Source organism: Mesoplodon densirostris, chromosome 7 (genome assembly GCF_025265405.1).
Source record: "Mesoplodon densirostris isolate mMesDen1 chromosome 7, mMesDen1 primary haplotype, whole genome shotgun sequence".
Lineage (NCBI taxonomy): Eukaryota > Metazoa > Chordata > Mammalia > Artiodactyla > Ziphiidae > Mesoplodon > Mesoplodon densirostris.
In genome coordinates this window covers 646,775-672,833 of record NC_082667.1, presented here as the reverse complement: position 1 = coordinate 672,833, position 26,059 = coordinate 646,775, and the positions used below count along the sequence as shown (strand labels likewise).

Sequence of the window (26,059 nt, the reverse complement as noted above, 5' to 3'; positions counted from 1 at the left end):
TTGCATGCCTGCTGGGTGTGTGGCACCGTTCCCTGCCCTGAAAGTCAGAAGCCCTGCCAGCTAAAAAGGGCGGGGAGGGGAGAATGGCTCCATTCCAGTCCCTCCAGTACAAAGGTGAAGCTCCCTGCCCTGTAACCAGGCCTTACACACAGAGAGATACATCACGTCCATCGAATACTATATAGCCTTAAAAAGAAAGAGGTAGATCTGTATGTATTGGCAGATTTCTAAGGTAAATTAAGGGACAAAGTCAAGATGTAGTACATTATATAAACATGATGCTATTTATTTTGAATTACTCTTTCAGAAATTACTGTAGTGATAGATAGCTGGCTGGTAGTAATGGTTACCTCTGCAGAGTAGAGATAGCAAAGAGACTTTCTTTTCAGTTTATATTGTCCTGTATATGCTTGAATTTTCTACACTGGGCATGTATTTTATAATAGAAATACATACTGTATATATGTAGTTTCAACCAATCCTAGTTCCTCCCAGCCCTTCCCAGGACCATGTAGCTAACATCAGTTTGTGAATCATTCCCTGGTCCCCTCCTGGGTGCACCCACAGTGCTTGGTTCATCTCTCTACTACAGCATTTACCACAGTGTATCATGAATATGTTGGTCTGGTTTTCTCTAGACTGAGAACTCCTTGAGGCAGGGACCGTGCTGACTAACACAGTGCCCGGTCAGTGACAGAGCTTAGGTCCCGGAGCCCCATGCAACTTATAAAGTGCACTTATACATTTTTGTACATTCTGCTTGAGGGCCCAGGATTAAACTTCTGTCTGAGCCTGTGGTATGATGCCAGGATCCACTGTGCTCTGGAGGAACAGGGGTGTGGCCATGTTTGGGGGGAGGGGAACAGTAGTAACTGAGTGTACTCACCCTGTTCTTTTAGGACAGCTAACTCCAAGGCCATAAACAGAGGGTGTGGAGTTTCCTTTCTTTATAACCCTGGGACCAGTCAAGGAAAAGGATTGCTCTTTGTTCTAGAGCTCCACAGAGAGCCATCAAGGTCTGGCAGAAAGCACACAGGCTTCAGAGCCAAGTAGACCAGGAAGCCCCATCACTGTCAGGCCATTAAACTCCTTGGAACCCTAGTTTTTCCCTTTGCTTAATTATAAATAATATATACTACACAGAGTTGTGAAGGGTAAATAATAAAGGAGACAGTGTATTGGCCGTAAATATTAGTTTCTTTCTTGGTTCTGTGTAACACACCTCTCAACTCTGCTGTGGGGCACCAGAGGTCTGGCCTGTGGCAAGAATCAAAGTGGGCTGCTCTTTGGGGAAAGGAGGGTTCGGGGTGTAGAGGAGAGCTGCGAGTGTTTTCTCTCATGGACTGTCCCCTCCCCGTTCCTCTGAGCTGCTTCTCTCTTCCATCTCTCACAGACCCTCCACACCTGCCATTGCAGGCCTTCCCTTGCTCGGGGTGATGCTCTTGAGTAGGATAAGCGGGATTGGCCCCCGTGTTTGCTTCCCTGCCTGCTGCTGCCCCATTTGATCAAAAGACCTTGGAAGTATCACAGACTCAGAAGCCAAGATGTTGTGTTTAAGTTTTCAACTGTAAATAAAGTTGTTCTTTTTTTTTTTCGTTTTTTTTTTTTTTTTTTTTTTTTTACCGTGTGTTGTGTTCTTTTTACATGGTTGTAATGATAGCCCTGTTTCCTCACTCCTTAGCTCCAGCTAGGAGTACTGACTCTCCCCAGAGGCCAGCATGGGCCAGAGCCAGGCCCTTGATATGCAGAGTTGATGCCTCAGATTTACAAGCACTGGTAGCAGTCCCCTTTTAGGTTCAAGCTGATGGGGCAAAGAAGGCAAAGCCCCAGGGCCTTATGTTCCCAGTAGGTTCATTTTGGTTAGTTCTAGAGCCTGTGGGTGAAGGGTCACTAGCTTGGGATATTTTTGGATGGGAGACCATTTGGTACAATGTGTCTTGATCATGATGAAGTGGAAATCATTTATTAATAGTTAAAAATCTTGGTTTGAATCCGAAGTCATTTTTTAAACGGTTGAGGTTTTGAGATGTTCACTTCCCCATTCAGAGCCTCGGTTTCCTCATCTGTAATATGGGGATAATAATACTACTTCATAGCATTGACGAAAGGGTCAAACAAGAGAATGGAGATGAGGGTAACGTGTAGACAGTAACGTGCGTTGGAAAATGTTCGTTTTGAAAGGAAATAAAAGGATAACATAAAAACATAAAAGATAAAAAGATCCCATTGAGTATAATGTTCAGGAGGTAAAGGGAGTTCCCTGGTATTCCTTTCATGAGGCAGTTTCTATGTTATCGCGTTCCTACTTTCTCCTGGCTCATGGCAGGGATGACTCATAACTACTAGCAGCAGGCTACTGCAGCAGCAGAGTAGCAGAGAGCTGAATTCTGTGATAAAATAGAACCAGGCTAAAAGTGCCATTTCAGTGTACTGGGGGACAAGAAAGGTGGTGAGATATACAAGGGCCCTATAGTTTGGATATTTGCAACTGTCTAAGTAAACGGGATTCAGGGCACACGGGGAAGAAAGGGTTGTGATCTAGTGGAGGAGAAACCTTCAAGTAACTAAACAGGGTAGAATTATAAAGAGAGGGGAAGGAGGATGAGCAGCTGGGGTCCTGAGCTGACGTTCTTATGATGGGCCATTCAGTTGAATTCAGTTACACTTGGCACCTGCATTCTTTGCCAGTTTCTGTCCTGGGCACTGGAGCTGTAAAGATGAGTAAGATGTGGCCTGTGTTTGTGACAGGGGATGGGCATGGTTTGGATTCAGTGTGGTGAGTGTTAGAATGTGAGCCCTTAAGAGGACAGGAAATTTGGTCATTTTTGTTTGTTTTTCACTGCCGTCTCCAGCACCTAGTAGCCAGTAAGTGTTCAATAAATACTTGTTGTGTGAAAAAAAAAAAAAAAAAAAAAAGTATATGCACCTAACAACACAGACCGAACACATCAGGCACCAACAAATGGAAACGCTGGGAGCAGTGGATTTGTTAGTAACTGTGCTTCGGAAGTCATCAAAATTCTGCCAGGAAAAGGCCTGGGACACATGTGAAGGCAAGGCTAGGGTCTCCCATGGGTGGGGGGTGAGCTGGGGGCCTGCAGGCGACCACCTGGAAGGACGCATTGCTTAGGACAGGCTGGGTTAGGCTGTGGAACGGACAACCCCAAATCCCTACGTCCTGACCTGACTACACCCCCAGGAGGGGCACGGGGGCTCTGCTTCCCTCGGTCAGGTAGGGACCAGGGGAGGTGCCACCTCCAGGTTGGAGGCACAGGAAGGCCACTCGGGGACTCACACCCTGGCTACGCCTGGACTGGGTGGCACTAAGGAACTCCACATTCACACCTGGTCTGGAAGACCTGGGGGCACTCCTTCCTGTGTGCGAAATACACTCTCCCCCAGGGGGACCATCCCAAAGTCTCCTTCAGCCCCACGAAGATCAAAAGTGATGCAAAGGAGGCCTAGCCATGCCTCCTGGCAAGCAGCATGGCTAAAAGGCCAAATCACTGACCCCCAAACCCACAGTGTTAACTGATGAGCAGAAAGGCACTGGACACGGACGTGGGGTCCCGAAGTCCCTCCGGGTGGCTGTGCTGAGGACCCCGGCCCAGGGTGGATGCATTCCTGGACTAGACTGGCGGGGGCACACCACCTGCCGTTCTCCATGGCTTTTGGCCATGGGGTGGCCGTCCTCGGGGTGCTGAGGTGGGCACTGGAGACCCCAAAGCTTTCCCATCCCCTTCTCGCCCACAGAGAGTCGGGGTCCCAGGGTTATTTTAAGTCTTGAGCCAGCATAGTCTCTTCGGGTCCAGGCCGATGTTTTTTGGGGGTCAGTATCACTCTTTCATTATATGTAATCAACTTTTAAACCTTTGACTTAATTTCAGTCAGGTTCAGATGTCAAAGTCATGCCCGGAGCTCCTTTTCCCACAGTTCTCGATTCTGCTGCTTTTCTTTGCATTTTCACCCCCTGCCCCTCCCGCCCACCTTCCCCCTGCGTGAGGCAGGTAACCGGGCGTGTCAGGCTGAGGTGGACAAGCTGTGCCCTGACTCGAGTATAACTCGAGAGCTTTGTAATTTTATCTTTTACTGCTTCTGGTTGAGAAGCTATCGCTCTTCTAACCCCCCAAGTCCCTGCCCTGGACTTTCTCTATTTCCGTTCATTCCTGCCCACCCGCCAGCCCTTCTCTCTGAGCCCAGAGGCCAAAACACGCAGCCAACAGTGAACAGCATGAGATGGGCCTTTGGCAGCCAGCACCTGGGGGTTCTAGGGTTACAGGGTTCTAGGTTCTTGGTCCGCCTTCCAAATATCACAGGGAGCCAGCTGACCCTCCCTTTCCTCGCTGCTTGTATTAGTCGGGGTTCCCCAGAGAAACGGACCCCTGTATACTAAGAAGAGACTTGTCATAGGGAGGGGGACCAGGGTAGCCGCGGGGCCGCCAGGCTGAGGCCAGGGCCCAGTCGGAAGGAGCTTCTCCCCTCTTCCGCCCTCTCCTACTTGGCCCTCGGAGGGGTTGGACAGACGGCCCACACCGTGGAGGGGGTCTGCTTTACTCAGCCCACCTTTCAAAGTGAAGCTCATCCAGAAAGACCCCCGAGACACGCCAGGATAACCAGTGACCCAGCGTCTGGGCCTTGCGCCCCAGTCGGGCTGACACAGGAAATTCACATCACGCTTTTTCCACGTGGGTTGAATCTTTCCCGCCTCGGGAACACGGCTTTTCCTGGCGTTTACGGCGTTTACGGCGTTTACGGCGTTTACGGCGCTGCGCCGCGGCGGTCGGGGCGAGCTGCAAGTGTTCTGACGACTAGTGATCTCGGATCTTAACGGCGTCCAAGAAAGCTCTGTTCCTGCTTCTGCCGCCGCCTGACGTGGGCTGGCGGCCGTCAGCGGCGGGTCCCCCTCACCCCCCGGGGCCCAGGGTGAAGCTCCCATCGCGGGCTTCGTGACCGCCACAGGGATGTGCGGAGTCCGCGTGATGCCCGCGAGTGACCCCGCACCTGCGCCCGCGTCCCAGGTGCTGCGGGACTTGGGTGAGGGAGGGGTGGCGGGGGTGGGGTGTTGGCGGGCTTCTGGAGGAGACGATGCGGCTCCGCGCTCCGTGCACTGGGAACGAGGGTGTGAGGGGCCAGAGCCTCCCCCCAAACTCCCGGAAGACGGCGGCCCTGCCGACCCTGCCTCCAGCTGCTCTCACGTCTGTGCCGATTGCCCGCAGTCCCCGGGCAGCTGGTCTGTGAGCGTGGGCTCCCTGCCCTCTGTCGCTCCGCCGTGTACCAGCTGCGACTGGGCGCTGCAGCATCAGCACCACCCCGAGGGACTGGACCTCACGCCTCCAGGAGAGGGGACCTTCTCAAGGACAGCGTGTCAGAGTGCCGGTGGCCAAGACGGGTGCTATGTGCTCCTGATTTCTCTGTAAAGCAAAACTCTGTTTATTCTCTACTCCATTTTGGCCAGCAAGAGGCCCTGTAGAGACTTGCTTTTTCCTTAAAATGTTAATTCATGAAACTCCAGAGGCTAGGCTTAACCAAAGGAAGATATATCTTTCTACATCCTAGACATGTTCAAAAATCTGGTTTTGTACTGTGTTAGTCTGAGTAGGTTCATAGGAGTATGGATCTTACTCCCCTGTGTAGTTAGAAAGCTAGGTGACCCTAACTGTTACAGGTTGTTCTGGTCTCTCTGATTATTGGTCCTTGGAAATTCATTGGGAAAAGTCATGTAAAACCCCTAAAACTTTGCAGAAGAATGGCACCTTCCAAGGGGATCAGACAGTGTGGGCCAGCTGTACCATCCCATCCTGACTCCACCACCTCGCCTGCTGCACAGGGACCCAGCACAGACTCCAAGAGACCCTGCCCCGCCTGAGAAAGGACTTCAGACTTGGGGAGCTGGTGGAGGGGGGTCTCCACAAGATGACATGTCCCTGCTGGGGCCTACCGTTGCAAGTAGAAGGGGTCAGGCCCTCTTTTCTTTTGCCCACAGATCACCAGGGCATGAACATAGTAGAGTGTGAGCTGCAAACCCAATTTAAAATATTCCAGTAGCCACGTTAAGAAAGAAAAAAAAGGTGAGATTTATTTTAAGGATCTATTTTCTTTGAACCAATATATAGAAAATATTATAACAACATATAATTAATGAAAGGTATTATTTTTAAATAAATAAATAAATTTTTTAAAGATTTAATTTTGCCTGCGTTGGGTCCTCGTTGCTGCGCGCGGGCTTTCTTTAGTTGCGGTGAGCGGCGGCTACACTTCGTTGCGGCGCGTGGCCTTCTCACTGCAGTGGCTTCTCTTGTGGACTAGACACACAGGCTTCAGTAGTTGTGGCTCGCGGGTTCAGTAGTTGTGGCATGTGGGCTCTAGAGAGCAGGCTCAGTAGTTGTGGCGCCCGGGAGCTTAGTTGCTCCATGGCATGTGGGATCTTCCCGGACCAGGGCTCGAACCCGTGTCCCCTCCATTGGCAGGCGGATTCTTCACCACTGTGCCACCAGGGAAGTCCCATGAAAGATATTATTGATGAAATAATTTATATCTTAACAAAAAATTCTTTTTTCCTCACCAAGCTTTCAAAGTCTGATATGAGACTTACGCATACATCTTTTCTCCACTGGAACTCGCCACGCTCCCGGGCCTGGTGGTGGCCACTGTGAAGCTCTGGAGCAGAGCCAGCCTGGAGGCTGTTGGAGGCATGGGAGCCGGCAGGGAGGACCCCCAGGTGGGGCAGCAGGAGGGCGGCCACCAAGTTCATTCCCCCAGCCTGAAAAGGAGGAGGGCACAGGGGACTTGGAAGCTCCCGGAGAAAAGGCAGCCACCCTGCCCTGGGTGGGGGGCTCTCAGACGGCAGAGCAGGAGGGGCTGGGGGGAGCCAGATGGACGTCGGCACGGAGCTGGGCTGCGGGAGAGGCGGGTCAGGGGTCAGGCCTACTAGGTGCGTTACTTCTTTGTGACAGGGAAACAGCACAGCGCTCATTGCCCCTGAGACACCGGCACGGCCTCACCGCAAGACACACACCGCTCTCTGCTCCGATGTCACCATTTTGCCGTGGGGTGGACAGAGTCAGTAAGAGGAAAGCGTGTAATTCAGGAAGGCTCTGGGCGGTGGAGGCATTGCCCCTTCCCGAGGCCCCTCCATGCTGCCCCTTAAGCTCCTTGGTCGGTATATCAAATGGTGGGGGGGCGCGGGAGGGAGGAGGGAACGACGGGGCTGCGCAGATACGCAGGCCCTGGGCTCCCAGCTGCCGCCAGATGCCCTGGACCCTGGGGTCTCCCACCACAGCTGCCTCCTCAGGTTGTGCGGGACCCAGTGTCCCCGCACCCGGGAGCCCTTGGGAGACCATGGGAGGCTCCTTTGGGGCAGGCCACCCAGGCTCCTGGGTGCTGACCTGCAACCAGGAAGGACCCAAACCAGCCTGGAGCAGGGACTCAGGGCCAGGACGGCCAGTGCATTTCCGAGGGGAGGGCGGTGCAGTGAGGGGTGGGCTGTGGGCCAGGGCTCGCTCTGGGGGCTGGGGTGTGGAGGCTGAGTGAGGGTCTGGGAGGGGCCCTGCGTGGGGACAGCGGGGCTGCAGCAGGCTTGGACCTGAGACCCCCAGGCTGGGGAAAGGTCCCGGGGCCTGACCACACCCCTAAGTAGGGAGGTGGGGTGGCTGAGCCAGGGCCTGGCTCGGGTGTGAAGGGACGCAGAATTCATGACCCCAAAGGTGCCTCTTTGCCATATTGATTAGTTCAAGCTGGTTATTGTTAAGCAATAGGACACCTGGGAGAAGCTCTGAAACTGAGTAGAAGTCAGCCTTTTGAAAGACACTTACATGTACAAGGGAAACCACCATGTAAGTGTGTCTCCTCTTGTATGGGGATGAGGGGGTCGACCACATTTCTAGAGACTCTTGTGGATGGAGAAGCTCTGCAGGAATCCTTACCCTCGTTTGTGTGCTTTTCCTTGTCACCTCCCAGAGGGGCCTCTCTTCCCCACCCCGCAACACCTTCTGTCTTTAGCTGGAGGTGGCATTTAAGGTGGTGGCTTCAGCATTTCCGGAGTCACTCAGTTTTCCTGCGTCTCTCCCATGTATACAGGAGGTCTACGTGTTATTAAACTGGGATTGGTTTTTCTCCTGTTAAACTGTCTTTGGATTACAGTGGGGTCTCAACCAGGACCCTGGGAGGGTAGCAGGAAAGTCTTCTGCCCCCAGCCTCTGGGATGGGAAGCTCCCTCCAGGCCCTCAGCCTCCCTCCCACTGACGCTGGTGTAACCTGACACTCGGCGGTTCTCACCCCGCCTCCCAGGGCCAGCCCATCCCCCCGTCCCCCAACTTCCAGGAAACGGAAACTTCAGTGAAATCGAAACTACTGGGGAAAGGGAGGACCCCTGGGAGTGTCCAGGCACCTGGACCACAGCTGCCTGATGCCCACCATGCACCGCACATCCCAGCCCTTCACCAATGGTGCCCACAGCGGGATCTCCCCGAGCAATGAGACGCTCAAGGAGGAGCACGAGGTGGCCGTGCTGGGGGCTCCCCCGAGCCAGGCTCCCGTGACGACCACGGTGATCAACATCCGCAGCGAGACCTCGGTGCCCGACCACATCGTCTGGTCCCTGTTCAACACGATCTTCATGAACTTCTGCTGCCTGGGCTTCGTGGCTTTTGCCTACTCCGTGAAGGTGGGTGGGCGCCTGGGAGGCTCTCCAAGGAAGTGTGTGTGAGCCTGGAGAGGCCCCCCCTGCCTGGCTGGCACGTGGGGTGTGGAGAGCCCTTGTGTGTACTGTTGTGTGTGTGTGTGTGTGTGTCTGTTTGTGGCTTGGGGGATCATTCCCAATGAGAGTTCACGGCGAAGCTGCAGGGGCGCACATGGGGATGGGGGGCTATGTCTCCACCACCCCAGGAAGTTCTCCTTCCCAGCCTTGTGAGAGAAGTTCCCTCCTTCACACTTCGGATTCAGACCTCGAGTCTGGTCCAGAAGAGAAAAAGTACTGAAAGGACATTGACCCCTGGTGGGGTGAGTGGCCAGCACAGGGGACAGAGCAGAGGGAGGGTGAGCCCTGGGGCCTCCCGGAGAGCTGAGAGTCAGTGAGGAAGCAGATTGAGGCCCCAGGAGGGGAGGGGGGCCCACCGGGCACTGTCCTGCTTGGGCTCCAGGGAACAGGCAGGGGTGGGTCCCCATCTTGGGGAACGGGCCCTGAGGGACGAGCAGGGGACGGCCTGAATCACAGCACCTGGCTGTCACCTGGCCCAGCTCCAGGTCCCCCTCACCGTCTCTTCCCCCGCCCAGTCTAGGGACCGGAAGATGGTGGGCGATGTCACTGGGGCCCAGAGCTACGCCTCCACCGCCAAGTGCCTGAACATCTGCGCCCTGGTCCTGAGCCTCGTCCTGATTACCGTCTTCATCGTTATTTTCGCCACTGGCTCCGTGATGATTTTTCAAGGAGTTTCCCAGGCCATAAAGGTTCATGGAGGCGAACAGTAGCTGCCGGCAGCCTGAGGCAGTCATCCCTTTTCACTGCAGTTTATACACGCATCTGTCCACAGTTGAATAAAATAAAGCCTCTGTATGTGAGGGTGCTGTGTTGTTCTGTTTTTTTTTTTTGCGCTGCGCGGGCCTCTCACTGTTGTGGCCTCACCCGTTGCGGAGCACAGGCTCTGGGCGCGCAGGCTCAGCGGCCATGGCTCACAGGCCCAGCCGCTCTGCGGCATGTGGGATCTTCCCGGACCAGGGCTCGAACCCGTGTCCCCTGCATCGGCAGGCGGACTCTCAACCAGTGCGCCACCAGGGAAGCCCTGATGAAATAATTTATATCTTAACAAAAAATTCTTTTTTTCTCACCAAGCTTTCAAAGTCTGATATGAGACTTACGCATACATCTTTTCTCCACTGGAACTCGCCACGCTCCCGGGCCTGGTGGTGGCCACTGTGAAGCTTTGGAGCAGAGCCAGCCTGGAGGCTGTTGGAGGCATGGGAGCCGGCAGGGAGGACCCCCAGGTGGGGCAGCAGGAGGGCGGCCGCCAAGTTCATTCCCCCAGCCTGACAAGGAGGAGGGCACAGGGGACTTGGAAGCTCCCGGAGAAAAGGCAGCCACCCTGCCCTGGGTGGGGGGCTCTCAGACGGCAGAGCAGGAGGGGCTGGGGGGAGCCAGATGGACGTCGGCACGGAGCTGGGCTGCGGGAGAGGCGGGTCAGGGGTCAGGCCTACTAGGTGCGTTACTTCTTTGTGACAGGGAAACAGCACAGCGCTCATTGCCCCTGAGACACCGGCACGGCCTCACCGCAAGACACACACCGCTCTCTGCTCCGATGTCACCATTTTGCCGTGGGGTGGACAGAGTCAGTAAGAGGAAAGCGTGTAATTCAGGAAGGCTCTGGGCGGTGGAGGCATTGCCCCTTCCCGAGGCCCCTCCATGCTGCCCCTTAAGCTCCTTGGTCGGTATATCAAATGGGGGGGGGCGCGGGAGGGAGGAGGGAACGACGGGGCTGCGCAGATACGCAGGCCCTGGGCTCCCAGCTGCCGCCAGATGCCCTGGACCCTGGGGTCTCCCACCACAGCTGCCTCCTCAGGTCGTGCGGGACCCAGTGTCCCCGCACCCGGGAGCCCTTGGGAGACCATGGGAGGCTCCTTTGGGGCAGGCCACCCAGGCTCCTGGGTGCTGACCTGCAACCAGGAAGGACCCAAGCCAGCCTGGAGCAGGGACTCAGGGCCAGGACGGCCAGTGCATTTCCGAGGGGAGGGCGGTGCAGTGAGGGGTGGGCTGTGGGCCAGGGCTCGCTCTGGGGGCTGGGGTGTGGAGGCTGAGTGAGGGTCTGGGAGGGGCCCTGCGTGGGGGCAGCGGGGCTGCAGCAGGCTTGGACCTGAGACCCCCAGGCTGGGGAAAGGTCCCGGGGCCTGACCACACCCCTAAGTAGGGAGGTGGGGTGGCTGAGCCAGGGCCTGGCTCGGGTGTGAAGGGACGCAGAATTCATGACCCCAAAGGTGCCTCTTTGCCATATTGATTAGTTCAAGCTGGTTATTGTTAAGCAATAGGACACCTGGGAGAAGCTCTGAAACTGAGTAGAAGTCAGCCTTTTGAAAGACACTTACATGTACAAGGGAAACCGCCATGTAAGTGTGTCTCCTCTTGTATGGGGATGAGGGGGTCGACCACATTTCTAGAGACTCTTGTGGATGGAGAAGCTCTGCAGGAATCCTTACCCTTTTCCTTGTCACCTCCCAGAGGGGCCTCTCTTCCCCACCCCGCAACACCTTCTGTCTTTAGCTGGAGGTGGCATTTAAGGTGGTGGCTTCAGCATTTCCGGAGTCACTCAGTTTTCCTGCGTCTCTCCCATGTATACAGGAGGTCTACGTGTTATTAAACTGGGATTGGTTTTTCTCCTGTTAAACTGTCTTTGGATTACAGTGGGGTCTCAACCAGGACCCTGGGAGGGTAGCAGGAAAGTCTTCTGCCCCCAGCCTCTGGGATGGGAAGCTCCCTCCAGGCCCTCAGCCTCCCTCCCACTGACGCTGGTGTAACCTGACACTCGGTGGTTCTCACCCCGCCTCCCAGGACCAGCCCATCCCCAGTCCCCCAACTTCCAGGAAACGGAAACTTCAGTGAAATCGAAACTACTGGGGAAAGGGAGGACCCCTGGGAGTGTCCAGGCACCTGGACCACAGCTGCCTGATGCCCACCATGCACCGCACATCCCAGCCCTTCATCAATGGGATCTCCCCGAGCTATGAGACGCTCAAGGAGGAGCACGAGGTGGCCGTGCTGGGGGCTCCCCCGAGCCAGGCTCCCGTGACGACCACGGTGATCAACATCCGCAGCGAGACCTCGGTGCCCGACCACATCGTCTGGTCCCTGTTCAACACGATCTTCATGAACTTGTGCTGCCTGGGCTTCGTGGCTTTTGCCTACTCCGTGAAGGTGGGTGGGCGCCTGGGAGGCTCTCCAAGGAAGTGTGTGTGAGCCTGGAGAGGCCCCCCCTGCCTGGCTGGCACGTGGGGTGTGGAGAGCCCTTGTGTGTACTGTTGTGTGTGTGTGTGTGTGTGTGTCTGTTTGTGGCTTGGGGGATCGTTCCCAATGAGAGTTCACGGCGAAGCTGCAGGGGCGCACATGGGGATGGGGGGCTATGTCTCCACCACCCCAAGAAGTTCTCCTTCCCAGCCTTGTGAGCGAAGTTCCCTCCTTCACACTTCGGATTCAGACCTCGAGTCTGGTCCAGAAGAGAAAAAGTACTGAAAGGACACTGACCCCTGGTGGGGTGAGTGGCCAGCACAGGGGACAGAGCAGAGGGAGGGTGAGCCCTGGGGCCTCCCGGAGAGCTGAGAGTCAGTGAGGAAGCTGATTGAGGCCCCAGGAGGGGATGGGGGCCCACCGGGCACTGTCCTGCTTGGGCTCCAGGGAACGGGCAGGGGTGGGTCCCCATCTTGGGGAACGGGCCCTGAGGGACGAGCAGGGGACGGCCTGAATCACAGCACCTGGCTGTCACCTGGCCCAGCTCCAGGTCCCCCTCACCGTCTCTTCCCCCGCCCAGTCTAGGGACCGGAAGATGGTGGGCGATGTCATTGGGGCCCAGAGCTACGCCTCCACCGCCAAGTGCCTGAACATCTGCGCCCTGGTCCTGGGCCTCCTCCTGATTACCGTCTTCATCGTTATTTTCGCCACTGGCTCCGTGATGATTTTTCAAGGAGTTTCCCAGCTCATAAAGGATCACGGAGGCGAACAGTAGCTGCCGGCAGCCTGAGGCAGTCATCCCTTTTCACTGCAGTTTATACACGCATCTGCCCACAGTTGAATAAAATAAAGCATCTGTATGTGAGGGTGCTGTGTTGTTCTGGTTTTTTTTTGTGCTGCGCGGGCCTCTCACTGTTGTGGCCTCACCCGTTGCGGAGCACAGGCTCTGGGCGCGCAGGCTCAGCGGCCATGGCTCACAGGCCCAGCCGCTCCGTGGCATGTGGGATCTTCCCGGACCAGGGCTCGAACCCGTGTCCCCTGCATCGGCAGGCGGACTCTCAACCAGTGCGCCACCAGGGAAGCCCTGATGAAATAATTTATATCTTAACAAAAAATTCTTTTTTTCTCACCAAGCTTTCAAAGTCTGATATGAGACTTGCGCATACATCTTTTCTCCACTGGAACTCGCCACGCTCCCGGGCCTGGTGGTGGCCACTGTGAAGCTTTGGAGCAGAGCCAGCCTGGAGGCTGTTGGAGGCATGGGAGCCGGCAGGGAGGACCCCCAGGTGGGGCAGCAGGAGGGCGGCCGCCAAGTTCATTCCCCCAGCCTGACAAGGAGGAGGGCACAGGGGACTTGGAAGCTCCCGGAGAAAAGGCAGCCACCCTGCCCTGGGTGGGGGGCTCTCAGACGGCAGAGCAGGAGGGGCTGGGGGGAGCCAGATGGACGTCGGCACGGAGCGGGGCTGCGGGAGAGGCGGGTCAGGGGTCAGGCCTACTAGGTGCGTTACTTCTTTGTGACAGGGAAACAGCACAGCGCTCATTGCCCCTAGACACCGGCACGGCCTCACCGCAAGACACACACCGCTCTCTGCTCCGATGTCACCATTTTGCCGTGGGGTGGACAGAGTCAGTAAGAGGAAAGCGTGTAATTCAGGAAGGCTCTGGGCGGTGGAGGCATTGCCCCTTCCCGAGGCCCCTCCATGCTGCCCCTTAAGCTCCTTGGTCGGTATATCAAATGGGGGGGGGGCGCGGGAGGGAGGAGGGAACGACGGGGCTGCGCAGATACGCAGGCCCTGGGCTCCCAGCTGCCGCCAGATGCCCTGGACCCTGGGGTCTCCCACCACAGCTGCCTCCTCAGGTCGTGCGGGACCCAGTGTCCCCGCACCCGGGAGCCCTTGGGAGACCATGGGAGGCTCCTTTGGGGCAGGCCACCCAGGCTCCTGGGTGCTGACCTGCGACCAGGAAGGACCCAAGCCAGCCTGGAGCAGGGACTCAGGGCCAGGACGGCCAGTGCATTTCCGAGGGGAGGGCGGTGCAGTGAGGGGTGGGCTGTGGGCCAGGGCTCGCTCTGGGGGCTGGGGTGTGGAGGCTGAGTGAGGGTCTGGGAGGGGCCCTGCGTGGGGACAGCGGGGCTGCAGCAGGCTTGGACCTGAGACCCCCAGGCTGGGGAAAGGTCCCGGGGCCTGACCACACCCCTAAGTAGGGAGGTGGGGTGGCTGAGCCAGGGCCTGGCTCGGGTGTGAAGGGACGCAGAATTCATGACCCCAAAGGTGCCTCTTTGCCATATTGATTAGTTCAAGCTGGTTATTGTTAAGCAACAGGACACCTGGGAGAAGCTCTGAAACTGAGTAGAAGTCAGCCTTTTGAAAGACACTTACATGTACAAGGGAAACCGCCATGTAAGTGTGTCTCCTCTTGTATGGGGATGAGGGGGTCGACCACATTTCTAGAGACTCTTGTGGATGGAGAAGCTCTGCAGGAATCCTTACCCTCGTTTGTGTGCTTTTCCTTGTCACCTCCCAGAGGGGCCTCTCTTCCCCACCCCGCAACACCTTCTGTCTTTAGCTGGAGGTGGCATTTAAGGTGGTGGCTTCAGCATTTCCGGAGTCACTCAGTTTTCCTGCGTCTCTCCCATGTATACAGGAGGTCTACGTGTTATTAAACTGGGATTGGTTTTTCTCCTGTTAAACTGTCTTTGGATTACAGTGGGGTCTCAACCAGGACCCTGGGAGGGTAGCAGGAAAGTCTTCTGCCCCCAGCCTCTGGGATGGGAAGCTCCCTCCAGGCCCTCAGCCTCCCTCCCACTGACGCTGGTGTAACCTGACACTCGGCGGTTCTCACCCCGCCTCCCAGGGCCAGCCCATCCCCCCGTCCCCCAACTTCCAGGAAACGGAAACTTCAGTGAAATCGAAACTACTGGGGAAAGGGAGGACCCCTGGGAGTGTCCAGGCACCTGGACCACAGCTGCCTGATGCCCACCATGCACCGCACATCCCAGCCCTTCACCAATGGTGCCCACAGCGGGATCTCCCCGAGCAATGAGACGCTCAAGGAGGAGCACGAGGTGGCCGTGCTGGGGGCTCCCCCGAGCCAGGCTCCCGTGACGACCACGGTGATCAACATCCGCAGCGAGACCTCGGTGCCCGACCACATCGTCTGGTCCCTGTTCAACACGATCTTCATGAACTTCTGCTGCCTGGGCTTCGTGGCTTTTGCCTACTCCGTGAAGGTGGGTGGGCGCCTGGGAGGCTCTCCAAGGAAGTGTGTGTGAGCCTGGAGAGGCCCCCCCTGCCTGGCTGGCACGTGGGGTGTGGAGAGCCCTTGTGTGTACTGTTGTGTGTGTGTGTGTGTGTGTCTGTTTGTGGCTTGGGGGATCATTCCCAATGAGAGTTCACGGCGAAGCTGCAGGGGCGCACATGGGGATGGGGGGCTATGTCTCCACCACCCCAGGAAGTTCTCCTTCCCAGCCTTGTGAGAGAAGTTCCCTCCTTCACACTTCGGATTCAGACCTCGAGTCTGGTCCAGAAGAGAAAAAGTACTGAAAGGACATTGACCCCTGGTGGGGTGAGTGGCCAGCACAGGGGACAGAGCAGAGGGAGGGTGAGCCCTGGGGCCTCCCGGAGAGCTGAGAGTCAGTGAGGAAGCAGATTGAGGCCCCAGGAGGGGAGGGGGGCCCACCGGGCACTGTCCTGCTTGGGCTCCAGGGAACAGGCAGGGGTGGGTCCCCATCTTGGGGAACGGGCCCTGAGGGACGAGCAGGGGACGGCCTGAATCACAGCACCTGGCTGTCACCTGGCCCAGCTCCAGGTCCCCCTCACCGTCTCTTCCCCCGCCCAGTCTAGGGACCGGAAGATGGTGGGCGATGTCACTGGGGCCCAGAGCTACGCCTCCACCGCCAAGTGCCTGAACATCTGCGCCCTGGTCCTGAGCCTCGTCCTGATTACCGTCTTCATCGTTATTTTCGCCACTGGCTCCGTGATGATTTTTCAAGGAGTTTCCCAGGCCATAAAGGTTCATGGAGGCGAACAGTAGCTGCCGGCAGCCTGAGGCAGTCATCCCTTTTCACTGCAGTTTATACACGCATCTGTCCACAGTTGAATAAAATAAAGCCTCTGTATGTGAGGGTGCTGTGTTGTTCTGTTTTTTTTTTTTGCGCTGCACGGGCCTCTCACTGTTGTGGCCTCACCCGTTGCGGAGCACAGGCTCTGGGCGCGCAGGCTCAGCGGCCATGGCTCACAGGCCCAGCCGCTCTGCGGCATGTGGGATCTTCCCGGACCAGGGCTCGAACCCGTGTCCCCTGCATCGGCAGGCGGACTCTCAACCAGTGCGCCACCAGGGAAGCCCTGATGAAATAATTTATATCTTAACAAAAAATTCTTTTTTTCTCACCAAGCTTTCAAAGTCTGATATGAGACTTACGCATACATCTTTTCTCCACTGGAACTCGCCACGCTCCCGGGCCTGGTGGTGGCCACTGTGAAGCTTTGGAGCAGAGCCAGCCTGGAGGCTGTTGGAGGCATGGGAGCCGGCAGGGAGGACCCCCAGGTGGGGCAGCAGGAGGGCGGCCGCCAAGTTCATTCCCCCAGCCTGACAAGGAGGAGGGCACAGGGGACTTGGAAGCTCCCGGAGAAAAGGCAGCCACCCTGCCCTGGGTGGGGGGCTCTCAGACGGCAGAGCAGGAGGGGCTGGGGGGAGCCAGATGGACGTCGGCACGGAGCTGGGCTGCGGGAGAGGCGGGTCAGGGGTCAGGCCTACTAGGTGCGTTACTTCTTTGTGACAGGGAAACAGCACAGCGCTCATTGCCCCTGAGACACCGGCACGGCCTCACCGCAAGACACACACCGCTCTCTGCTCCGATGTCACCATTTTGCCGTGGGGTGGACAGAGTCAGTAAGAGGAAAGCGTGTAATTCAGGAAGGCTCTGGGCGGTGGAGGCATTGCCCCTTCCCGAGGCCCCTCCATGCTGCCCCTTAAGCTCCTTGGTCGGTATATCAAATGGGGGGGGGCGCGGGAGGGAGGAGGGAACGACGGGGCTGCGCAGATACGCAGGCCCTGGGCTCCCAGCTGCCGCCAGATGCCCTGGACCCTGGGGTCTCCCACCACAGCTGCCTCCTCAGGTCGTGCGGGACCCAGTGTCCCCGCACCCGGGAGCCCTTGGGAGACCATGGGAGGCTCCTTTGGGGCAGGCCACCCAGGCTCCTGGGTGCTGACCTGCAACCAGGAAGGACCCAAGCCAGCCTGGAGCAGGGACTCAGGGCCAGGACGGCCAGTGCATTTCCGAGGGGAGGGCGGTGCAGTGAGGGGTGGGCTGTGGGCCAGGGCTCGCTCTGGGGGCTGGGGTGTGGAGGCTGAGTGAGGGTCTGGGAGGGGCCCTGCGTGGGGGCAGCGGGGCTGCAGCAGGCTTGGACCTGAGACCCCCAGGCTGGGGAAAGGTCCCGGGGCCTGACCACACCCCTAAGTAGGGAGGTGGGGTGGCTGAGCCAGGGCCTGGCTCGGGTGTGAAGGGACGCAGAATTCATGACCCCAAAGGTGCCTCTTTGCCATATTGATTAGTTCAAGCTGGTTATTGTTAAGCAATAGGACACCTGGGAGAAGCTCTGAAACTGAGTAGAAGTCAGCCTTTTGAAAGACACTTACATGTACAAGGGAAACCGCCATGTAAGTGTGTCTCCTCTTGTATGGGGATGAGGGGGTCGACCACATTTCTAGAGACTCTTGTGGATGGAGAAGCTCTGCAGGAATCCTTACCCTTTTCCTTGTCACCTCCCAGAGGGGCCTCTCTTCCCCACCCCGCAACACCTTCTGTCTTTAGCTGGAGGTGGCATTTAAGGTGGTGGCTTCAGCATTTCCGGAGTCACTCAGTTTTCCTGCGTCTCTCCCATGTATACAGGAGGTCTACGTGTTATTAAACTGGGATTGGTTTTTCTCCTGTTAAACTGTCTTTGGATTACAGTGGGGTCTCAACCAGGACCCTGGGAGGGTAGCAGGAAAGTCTTCTGCCCCCAGCCTCTGGGATGGGAAGCTCCCTCCAGGCCCTCAGCCTCCCTCCCACTGACGCTGGTGTAACCTGACACTCGGTGGTTCTCACCCCGCCTCCCAGGACCAGCCCATCCCCAGTCCCCCAACTTCCAGGAAACGGAAACTTCAGTGAAATCGAAACTACTGGGGAAAGGGAGGACCCCTGGGAGTGTCCAGGCACCTGGACCACAGCTGCCTGATGCCCACCATGCACCGCACATCCCAGCCCTTCATCAATGGGATCTCCCCGAGCTATGAGACGCTCAAGGAGGAGCACGAGGTGGCCGTGCTGGGGGCTCCCCCGAGCCAGGCTCCCGTGACGACCACGGTGATCAACATCCGCAGCGAGACCTCGGTGCCCGACCACATCGTCTGGTCCCTGTTCAACACGATCTTCATGAACTTGTGCTGCCTGGGCTTCGTGGCTTTTGCCTACTCCGTGAAGGTGGGTGGGCGCCTGGGAGGCTCTCCAAGGAAGTGTGTGTGAGCCTGGAGAGGCCCCCCCTGCCTGGCTGGCACGTGGGGTGTGGAGAGCCCTTGTGTGTACTGTTGTGTGTGTGTGTGTGTGTGTGTCTGTTTGTGGCTTGGGGGATCGTTCCCAATGAGAGTTCACGGCGAAGCTGCAGGGGCGCACATGGGGATGGGGGGCTATGTCTCCACCACCCCAAGAAGTTCTCCTTCCCAGCCTTGTGAGCGAAGTTCCCTCCTTCACACTTCGGATTCAGACCTCGAGTCTGGTCCAGAAGAGAAAAAGTACTGAAAGGACACTGACCCCTGGTGGGGTGAGTGGCCAGCACAGGGGACAGAGCAGAGGGAGGGTGAGCCCTGGGGCCTCCCGGAGAGCTGAGAGTCAGTGAGGAAGCTGATTGAGGCCCCAGGAGGGGATGGGGGCCCACCGGGCACTGTCCTGCTTGGGCTCCAGGGAACGGGCAGGGGTGGGTCCCCATCTTGGGGAACGGGCCCTGAGGGACGAGCAGGGGACGGCCTGAATCACAGCACCTGGCTGTCACCTGGCCCAGCTCCAGGTCCCCCTCACCGTCTCTTCCCCCGCCCAGTCTAGGGACCGGAAGATGGTGGGCGATGTCATTGGGGCCCAGAGCTACGCCTCCACCGCCAAGTGCCTGAACATCTGCGCCCTGGTCCTGGGCCTCCTCCTGATTACCGTCTTCATCGTTATTTTCGCCACTGGCTCCGTGATGATTTTTCAAGGAGTTTCCCAGCTCATAAAGGATCACGGAGGCGAACAGTAGCTGCCGGCAGCCTGAGGCAGTCATCCCTTTTCACTGCAGTTTATACACGCATCTGTCCACAGTTGAATAAAATAAAGCATCTGTATGTGAGGGTGCTGTGTTGTTCTGGTTTTTTTTTGTGCTGCGCGGGCCTCTCACTGTTGTGGCCTCACCCGTTGCGGAGCACAGGCTCTGGGCGCGCAGGCTCAGCGGCCATGGCTCACAGGCCCAGCCGCTCCGTGGCATGTGGGATCTTCCCGGACCAGGGCTCGAACCCGTGTCCCCTGCATCGGCAGGCGGACTCTCAACCAGTGCGCCACCAGGGAAGCCCTGATGAAATAATTTATATCTTAACAAAAAATTCTTTTTTTCTCACCAAGCTTTCAAAGTCTGATATGAGACTTGCGCATACATCTTTTCTCCACTGGAACTCGCCACGCTCCCGGGCCTGGTGGTGGCCACTGTGAAGCTTTGGAGCAGAGCCAGCCTGGAGGCTGTTGGAGGCATGGGAGCCGGCAGGGAGGACCCCCAGGTGGGGCAGCAGGAGGGCGGCCGCCAAGTTCATTCCCCCAGCCTGACAAGGAGGAGGGCACAGGGGACTTGGAAGCTCCCGGAGAAAAGGCAGCCACCCTGCCCTGGGTGGGGGGCTCTCAGACGGCAGAGCAGGAGGGGCTGGGGGGAGCCAGATGGACGTCGGCACGGAGCGGGGCTGCGGGAGAGGCGGGTCAGGGGTCAGGCCTACTAGGTGCGTTACTTCTTTGTGACAGGGAAACAGCACAGCGCTCATTGCCCCTAGACACCGGCACGGCCTCACCGCAAGACACACACCGCTCTCTGCTCCGATGTCACCATTTTGCCGTGGGGTGGACAGAGTCAGTAAGAGGAAAGCGTGTAATTCAGGAAGGCTCTGGGCGGTGGAGGCATTGCCCCTTCCCGAGGCCCCTCCATGCTGCCCCTTAAGCTCCTTGGTCGGTATATCAAATGGGGGGGGGGCGCGGGAGGGAGGAGGGAACGACGGGGCTGCGCAGATACGCAGGCCCTGGGCTCCCAGCTGCCGCCAGATGCCCTGGACCCTGGGGTCTCCCACCACAGCTGCCTCCTCAGGTCGTGCGGGACCCAGTGTCCCCGCACCCGGGAGCCCTTGGGAGACCATGGGAGGCTCCTTTGGGGCAGGCCACCCAGGCTCCTGGGTGCTGACCTGCGACCAGGAAGGACCCAAGCCAGCCTGGAGCAGGGACTCAGGGCCAGGACGGCCAGTGCATTTCCGAGGGGAGGGCGGTGCAGTGAGGGGTGGGCTGTGGGCCAGGGCTCGCTCTGGGGGCTGGGGTGTGGAGGCTGAGTGAGGGTCTGGGAGGGGCCCTGCGTGGGGACAGCGGGGCTGCAGCAGGCTTGGACCTGAGACCCCCAGGCTGGGGAAAGGTCCCGGGGCCTGACCACACCCCTAAGTAGGGAGGTGGGGTGGCTGAGCCAGGGCCTGGCTCGGGTGTGAAGGGACGCAGAATTCATGACCCCAAAGGTGCCTCTTTGCCATATTGATTAGTTCAAGCTGGTTATTGTTAAGCAACAGGACACCTGGGAGAAGCTCTGAAACTGAGTAGAAGTCAGCCTTTTGAAAGACACTTACATGTACAAGGGAAACCGCCATGTAAGTGTGTCTCCTCTTGTATGGGGATGAGGGGGTCGACCACATTTCTAGAGACTCTTGTGGATGGAGAAGCTCTGCAGGAATCCTTACCCTTTTCCTTGTCACCTCCCAGAGGGGCCTCTCTTCCCCACCCCGCAACACCTTCTGTCTTTAGCTGGAGGTGGCATTTAAGGTGGTGGCTTCAGCATTTCCGGAGTCACTCAGTTTTCCTGCGTCTCTCCCATGTATACAGGAGGTCTACGTGTTATTAAACTGGGATTGGTTTTTCTCCTGTTAAACTGTCTTTGGATTACAGTGGGGTCTCAACCAGGACCCTGGGAGGGTAGCAGGAAAGTCTTCTGCCCCCAGCCTCTGGGATGGGAAGCTCCCTCCAGGCCCTCAGCCTCCCTCCCACTGACGCTGGTGTAACCTGACACTCGGTGGTTCTCACCCCGCCTCCCAGGACCAGCCCATCCCCAGTCCCCCAAATTCCAGGAAACGGAAACTTCAGTGAAATCGAAACTACTGGGGAAAGGGAGGACCCCTGGGAGTGTCCAGGCACCTGGACCACAGCTGCCTGATGCCCACCATGCACCGCACATCCCAGCCCTTCATCAATGGGATCTCCCCGAGCTATGAGACGCTCAAGGAGGAGCACGAGGTGGCCGTGCTGGGGGCTCCCCCGAGCCAGGCTCCCGTGACGACCACGGTGATCAACATCCGCAGCGAGACCTCGGTGCCCGACCACATCGTCTGGTCCCTGTTCAACACGATCTTCATGAACTTGTGCTGCCTGGGCTTCGTGGCTTTTGCCTACTCCGTGAAGGTGGGTGGGCGCCTGGGAGGCTCTCCAAGGAAGTGTGTGTGAGCCTGGAGAGGCCCCCCCTGCCTGGCTGGCACGTGGGGTGTGGAGAGCCCTTGTGTGTACTGTTGTGTGTGTGTGTGTGTGTGTGTCTGTTTGTGGCTTGGGGGATCGTTCCCAATGAGAGTTCACGGCGAAGCTGCAGGGGCGCACATGGGGATGGGGGGCTATGTCTCCACCACCCCAAGAAGTTCTCCTTCCCAGCCTTGTGAGCGAAGTTCCCTCCTTCACACTTCGGATTCAGACCTCGAGTCTGGTCCAGAAGAGAAAAAGTACTGAAAGGACACTGACCCCTGGTGGGGTGAGTGGCCAGCACAGGGGACAGAGCAGAGGGAGGGTGAGCCCTGGGGCCTCCCGGAGAGCTGAGAGTCAGTGAGGAAGCTGATTGAGGCCCCAGGAGGGGATGGGGGCCCACCGGGCACTGTCCTGCTTGGGCTCCAGGGAACGGGCAGGGGTGGGTCCCCATCTTGGGGAACGGGCCCTGAGGGACGAGCAGGGGACGGCCTGAATCACAGCACCTGGCTGTCACCTGGCCCAGCTCCAGGTCCCCCTCACCGTCTCTTCCCCCGCCCAGTCTAGGGACCGGAAGATGGTGGGCGATGTCATTGGGGCCCAGAGCTACGCCTCCACCGCCAAGTGCCTGAACATCTGCGCCCTGGTCCTGGGCCTCCTCCTGATTACCGTCTTCATCGTTATTTTCGCCACTGGCTCCGTGATGATTTTTCAAGGAGTTTCCCAGCTCATAAAGGATCACGGAGGCGAACAGTAGCTGCCGGCAGCCTGAGGCAGTCATCCCTTTTCACTGCAGTTTATACACGCATCTGTCCACAGTTGAATAAAATAAAGCATCTGTATGTGAGGGTGCTGTGTTGTTCTGGTTTTTTTTTGTGCTGCGCGGGCCTCTCACTGTTGTGGCCTCACCCGTTGCGGAGCACAGGCTCTGGGCGCGCAGGCTCAGCGGCCATGGCTCACAGGCCCAGCCGCTCCGTGGCATGTGGGATCTTCCCGGACCAGGGCTCGAACCCGTGTCCCCTGCATCGGCAGGCGGACTCTCAACCAGTGCGCCACCAGGGAAGCCCTGATGAAATAATTTATATCTTAACAAAAAATTCTTTTTTTCTCACCAAGCTTTCAAAGTCTGATATGAGACTTGCGCATACATCTTTTCTCCACTGGAACTCGCCACGCTCCCGGGCCTGGTGGTGGCCACTGTGAAGCTTTGGAGCAGAGCCAGCCTGGAGGCTGTTGGAGGCATGGGAGCCGGCAGGGAGGACCCCCAGGTGGGGCAGCAGGAGGGCGGCCGCCAAGTTCATTCCCCCAGCCTGACAAGGAGGAGGGCACAGGGGACTTGGAAGCTCCCGGAGAAAAGGCAGCCACCCTGCCCTGGGTGGGGGGCTCTCAGACGGCAGAGCAGGAGGGGCTGGGGGGAGCCAGATGGACGTCGGCACGGAGCGGGGCTGCGGGAGAGGCGGGTCAGGGGTCAGGCCTACTAGGTGCGTTACTTCTTTGTGACAGGGAAACAGCACAGCGCTCATTGCCCCTAGACACCGGCACGGCCTCACCGCAAGACACACACCGCTCTCTGCTCCGATGTCACCATTTTGCCGTGGGGTGGACAGAGTCAGTAAGAGGAAAGCGTGTAATTCAGGAAGGCTCTGGGCGGTGGAGGCATTGCCCCTTCCCGAGGCCCCTCCATGCTGCCCCTTAAGCTCCTTGGTCGGTATATCAAATGGGGGGGGGGCGCGGGAGGGAGGAGGGAACGACGGGGCTGCGCAGATACGCAGGCCCTGGGCTCCCAGCTGCCGCCAGATGCCCTGGACCCTGGGGTCTCCCACCACAGCTGCCTCCTCAGGTCGTGCGGGACCCAGTGTCCCCGCACCCGGGAGCCCTTGGGAGACCATGGGAGGCTCCTTTGGGGCAGGCCACCCAGGCTCCTGGGTGCTGACCTGCGACCAGGAAGGACCCAAGCCAGCCTGGAGCAGGGACTCAGGGCCAGGACGGCCAGTGCATTTCCGAGGGGAGGGCGGTGCAGTGAGGGGTGGGCTGTGGGCCAGGGCTCGCTCTGGGGGCTGGGGTGTGGAGGCTGAGTGAGGGTCTGGGAGGGGCCCTGCGTGGGGACAGCGGGGCTGCAGCAGGCTTGGACCTGAGACCCCCAGGCTGGGGAAAGGTCCCGGGGCCTGACCACACCCCTAAGTAGGGAGGTGGGGTGGCTGAGCCAGGGCCTGGCTCGGGTGTGAAGGGACGCAGAATTCATGACCCCAAAGGTGCCTCTTTGCCATATTGATTAGTTCAAGCTGGTTATTGTTAAGCAACAGGACACCTGGGAGAAGCTCTGAAACTGAGTAGAAGTCAGCCTTTTGAAAGACACTTACATGTACAAGGGAAACCGCCATGTAAGTGTGTCTCCTCTTGTATGGGGATGAGGGGGTCGACCACATTTCTAGAGACTCTTGTGGATGGAGAAGCTCTGCAGGAATCCTTACCCTTTTCCTTGTCACCTCCCAGAGGGGCCTCTCTTCCCCACCCCGCAACACCTTCTGTCTTTAGCTGGAGGTGGCATTTAAGGTGGTGGCTTCAGCATTTCCGGAGTCACTCAGTTTTCCTGCGTCTCTCCCATGTATACAGGAGGTCTACGTGTTATTAAACTGGGATTGGTTTTTCTCCTGTTAAACTGTCTTTGGATTACAGTGGGGTCTCAACCAGGACCCTGGGAGGGTAGCAGGAAAGTCTTCTGCCCCCAGCCTCTGGGATGGGAAGCTCCCTCCAGGCCCTCAGCCTCCCTCCCACTGACGCTGGTGTAACCTGACACTCGGTGGTTCTCACCCCGCCTCCCAGGACCAGCCCATCCCCAGTCCCCCAAATTCCAGGAAACGGAAACTTCAGTGAAATCGAAACTACTGGGGAAAGGGAGGACCCCTGGGAGTGTCCAGGCACCTGGACCACAGCTGCCTGATGCCCACCATGCACCGCACATCCCAGCCCTTCATCAATGGGATCTCCCCGAGCTATGAGACGCTCAAGGAGGAGCACGAGGTGGCCGTGCTGGGGGCTCCCCCGAGCCAGGCTCCCGTGACGACCACGGTGATCAACATCCGCAGCGAGACCTCGGTGCCCGACCACATCGTCTGGTCCCTGTTCAACACGATCTTCATGAACTTGTGCTGCCTGGGCTTCGTGGCTTTTGCCTACTCCGTGAAGGTGGGTGGGCGCCTGGGAGGCTCTCCAAGGAAGTGTGTGTGAGCCTGGAGAGGCCCCCCCTGCCTGGCTGGCACGTGGGGTGTGGAGAGCCCTTGTGTGTACTGTTGTGTGTGTGTGTGTGTGTGTGTCTGTTTGTGGCTTGGGGGATCGTTCCCAATGAGAGTTCACGGCGAAGCTGCAGGGGCGCACATGGGGATGGGGGGCTATGTCTCCACCACCCCAAGAAGTTCTCCTTCCCAGCCTTGTGAGCGAAGTTCCCTCCTTCACACTTCGGATTCAGACCTCGAGTCTGGTCCAGAAGAGAAAAAGTACTGAAAGGACACTGACCCCTGGTGGGGTGAGTGGCCAGCACAGGGGACAGAGCAGAGGGAGGGTGAGCCCTGGGGCCTCCCGGAGAGCTGAGAGTCAGTGAGGAAGCTGATTGAGGCCCCAGGAGGGGATGGGGGCCCACCGGGCACTGTCCTGCTTGGGCTCCAGGGAACGGGCAGGGGTGGGTCCCCATCTTGGGGAACGGGCCCTGAGGGACGAGCAGGGGACGGCCTGAATCACAGCACCTGGCTGTCACCTGGCCCAGCTCCAGGTCCCCCTCACCGTCTCTTCCCCCGCCCAGTCTAGGGACCGGAAGATGGTGGGCGATGTCACTGGGGCCCAGAGCTACGCCTCCACCGCCAAGTGCCTGAACATCTGCGCCCTGGTCCTGGGCCTCCTCCTGATTACCGTCTTCATCGTTATTTTCGCCACTGGCTCCGTGATGATTTTTCAAGGAGTTTCCCAGCTCATAAAGGATCATGGAGGCGAACAGTAGCTGCCGGCAGCCTGAGGCAGTCACCCCTTTTCACTGCAGTTTATACACGCATCTGTCCACAGTTGAATAAAATAAAGCATCTGTATGTGAGGGTGCTGTGTTTTTTTTTTTTTTTTTTTTTTTTTTTTGGTAGTACGCGGGCCTGTCACTGTTGTGGCCTCACCCGTTGCGGAGCACAGCGCGCAGGCTCAGCGGCCATGGCCCTCGGGCCCAGCCGCTCCGCGGCATGTGGGATCTTCCCGGACCGGGGCACGAACCCGTGTCCCCTGCATCGGCAGGCGGACTCTCAACCATTGCGCCACCAGGGAAGCCCGGGTGCTGTGTTTTGACCTGGGGAGGGGGCCCTGTTGAGAGTCCCAGCCTGCCCCTGAGACTAAGCCCCCCCCACCCCCCCATC

At 58.1% G+C, this 26,059-nt stretch overlaps 6 protein-coding genes across 6 annotated transcripts; all 6 read left to right on the top strand.

Moving 5' to 3' along the window:
• The first annotated feature begins 8,311 nt into the window (after positions 1–8,311).
• Positions 8,312–9,555, top strand: LOC132493405 (interferon-induced transmembrane protein 3-like). Its single transcript, XM_060103893.1, has 2 exons — positions 8,312–8,662; positions 9,271–9,555. Exons 1-2 carry the CDS (start codon positions 8,405–8,407, stop codon positions 9,463–9,465), a joined length of 453 nt encoding a protein of 150 aa, XP_059959876.1. The 5' UTR covers positions 8,312–8,404; the 3' UTR covers positions 9,466–9,555.
• A 2,001-nt stretch (positions 9,556–11,556) lies between these two features.
• On the top strand, positions 11,557–12,791 carry LOC132493406 (interferon-induced transmembrane protein 1-like). The gene is made up of 2 exons (XM_060103894.1): positions 11,557–11,896; positions 12,507–12,791. Exons 1-2 carry the CDS (start codon positions 11,651–11,653, stop codon positions 12,699–12,701), a joined length of 441 nt encoding a protein of 146 aa, XP_059959877.1. The 5' UTR covers positions 11,557–11,650; the 3' UTR covers positions 12,702–12,791.
• A 2,013-nt stretch (positions 12,792–14,804) lies between these two features.
• On the top strand, positions 14,805–16,048 carry LOC132493377 (interferon-induced transmembrane protein 3-like). The gene is made up of 2 exons (XM_060103838.1): positions 14,805–15,155; positions 15,764–16,048. The coding sequence occupies exons 1-2, from the start codon at positions 14,898–14,900 to the stop codon at positions 15,956–15,958; spliced, it is 453 nt and encodes a 150-aa protein (XP_059959821.1). The 5' UTR covers positions 14,805–14,897; the 3' UTR covers positions 15,959–16,048.
• A 1,999-nt stretch (positions 16,049–18,047) lies between these two features.
• LOC132493376 (interferon-induced transmembrane protein 1-like) lies at positions 18,048–19,284 on the top strand. The gene is made up of 2 exons (XM_060103837.1): positions 18,048–18,389; positions 19,000–19,284. Exons 1-2 carry the CDS (start codon positions 18,144–18,146, stop codon positions 19,192–19,194), a joined length of 441 nt encoding a protein of 146 aa, XP_059959820.1. The 5' UTR covers positions 18,048–18,143; the 3' UTR covers positions 19,195–19,284.
• Positions 19,285–21,282: 1,998 nt separating this feature from the next.
• Positions 21,283–22,518, top strand: LOC132493433 (interferon-induced transmembrane protein 1-like). Its single transcript, XM_060103950.1, has 2 exons — positions 21,283–21,623; positions 22,234–22,518. The coding sequence occupies exons 1-2, from the start codon at positions 21,378–21,380 to the stop codon at positions 22,426–22,428; spliced, it is 441 nt and encodes a 146-aa protein (XP_059959933.1). The 5' UTR covers positions 21,283–21,377; the 3' UTR covers positions 22,429–22,518.
• A 1,993-nt stretch (positions 22,519–24,511) lies between these two features.
• LOC132493440 (interferon-induced transmembrane protein 1-like) lies at positions 24,512–25,747 on the top strand. Its single transcript, XM_060103958.1, has 2 exons — positions 24,512–24,857; positions 25,468–25,747. The coding sequence occupies exons 1-2, from the start codon at positions 24,612–24,614 to the stop codon at positions 25,660–25,662; spliced, it is 441 nt and encodes a 146-aa protein (XP_059959941.1). The 5' UTR covers positions 24,512–24,611; the 3' UTR covers positions 25,663–25,747.
• The last annotated feature ends 312 nt before the right edge of the window (positions 25,748–26,059 follow it).

What these genes read in the sequence shown, in the direction of transcription:
- LOC132493405 (XM_060103893.1), top strand. Translation starts at nt 8,405, where the DNA reads ATGCCCACCATGCACCGCACATCCCAGCCCTTCACCAATGGTGCCCAC. An exon ending in CTTTTGCCTACTCCGTGAAG is followed by an intron (nt 8,663 to 9,270) that starts GTGGGTGGGCGC and finishes TCCCCCGCCCAG; the next exon opens with TCTAGGGACCGGAAGATGGT.
- LOC132493406 (XM_060103894.1), top strand. Translation starts at nt 11,651, where the DNA reads ATGCCCACCATGCACCGCACATCCCAGCCCTTCATCAATGGGATCTCC. An exon ending in CTTTTGCCTACTCCGTGAAG is followed by an intron (nt 11,897 to 12,506) that starts GTGGGTGGGCGC and finishes TCCCCCGCCCAG; the next exon opens with TCTAGGGACCGGAAGATGGT.
- LOC132493377 (XM_060103838.1), top strand. Translation starts at nt 14,898, where the DNA reads ATGCCCACCATGCACCGCACATCCCAGCCCTTCACCAATGGTGCCCAC. An exon ending in CTTTTGCCTACTCCGTGAAG is followed by an intron (nt 15,156 to 15,763) that starts GTGGGTGGGCGC and finishes TCCCCCGCCCAG; the next exon opens with TCTAGGGACCGGAAGATGGT.
- LOC132493376 (XM_060103837.1), top strand. Translation starts at nt 18,144, where the DNA reads ATGCCCACCATGCACCGCACATCCCAGCCCTTCATCAATGGGATCTCC. An exon ending in CTTTTGCCTACTCCGTGAAG is followed by an intron (nt 18,390 to 18,999) that starts GTGGGTGGGCGC and finishes TCCCCCGCCCAG; the next exon opens with TCTAGGGACCGGAAGATGGT.
- LOC132493433 (XM_060103950.1), top strand. Translation starts at nt 21,378, where the DNA reads ATGCCCACCATGCACCGCACATCCCAGCCCTTCATCAATGGGATCTCC. An exon ending in CTTTTGCCTACTCCGTGAAG is followed by an intron (nt 21,624 to 22,233) that starts GTGGGTGGGCGC and finishes TCCCCCGCCCAG; the next exon opens with TCTAGGGACCGGAAGATGGT.
- LOC132493440 (XM_060103958.1), top strand. Translation starts at nt 24,612, where the DNA reads ATGCCCACCATGCACCGCACATCCCAGCCCTTCATCAATGGGATCTCC. An exon ending in CTTTTGCCTACTCCGTGAAG is followed by an intron (nt 24,858 to 25,467) that starts GTGGGTGGGCGC and finishes TCCCCCGCCCAG; the next exon opens with TCTAGGGACCGGAAGATGGT.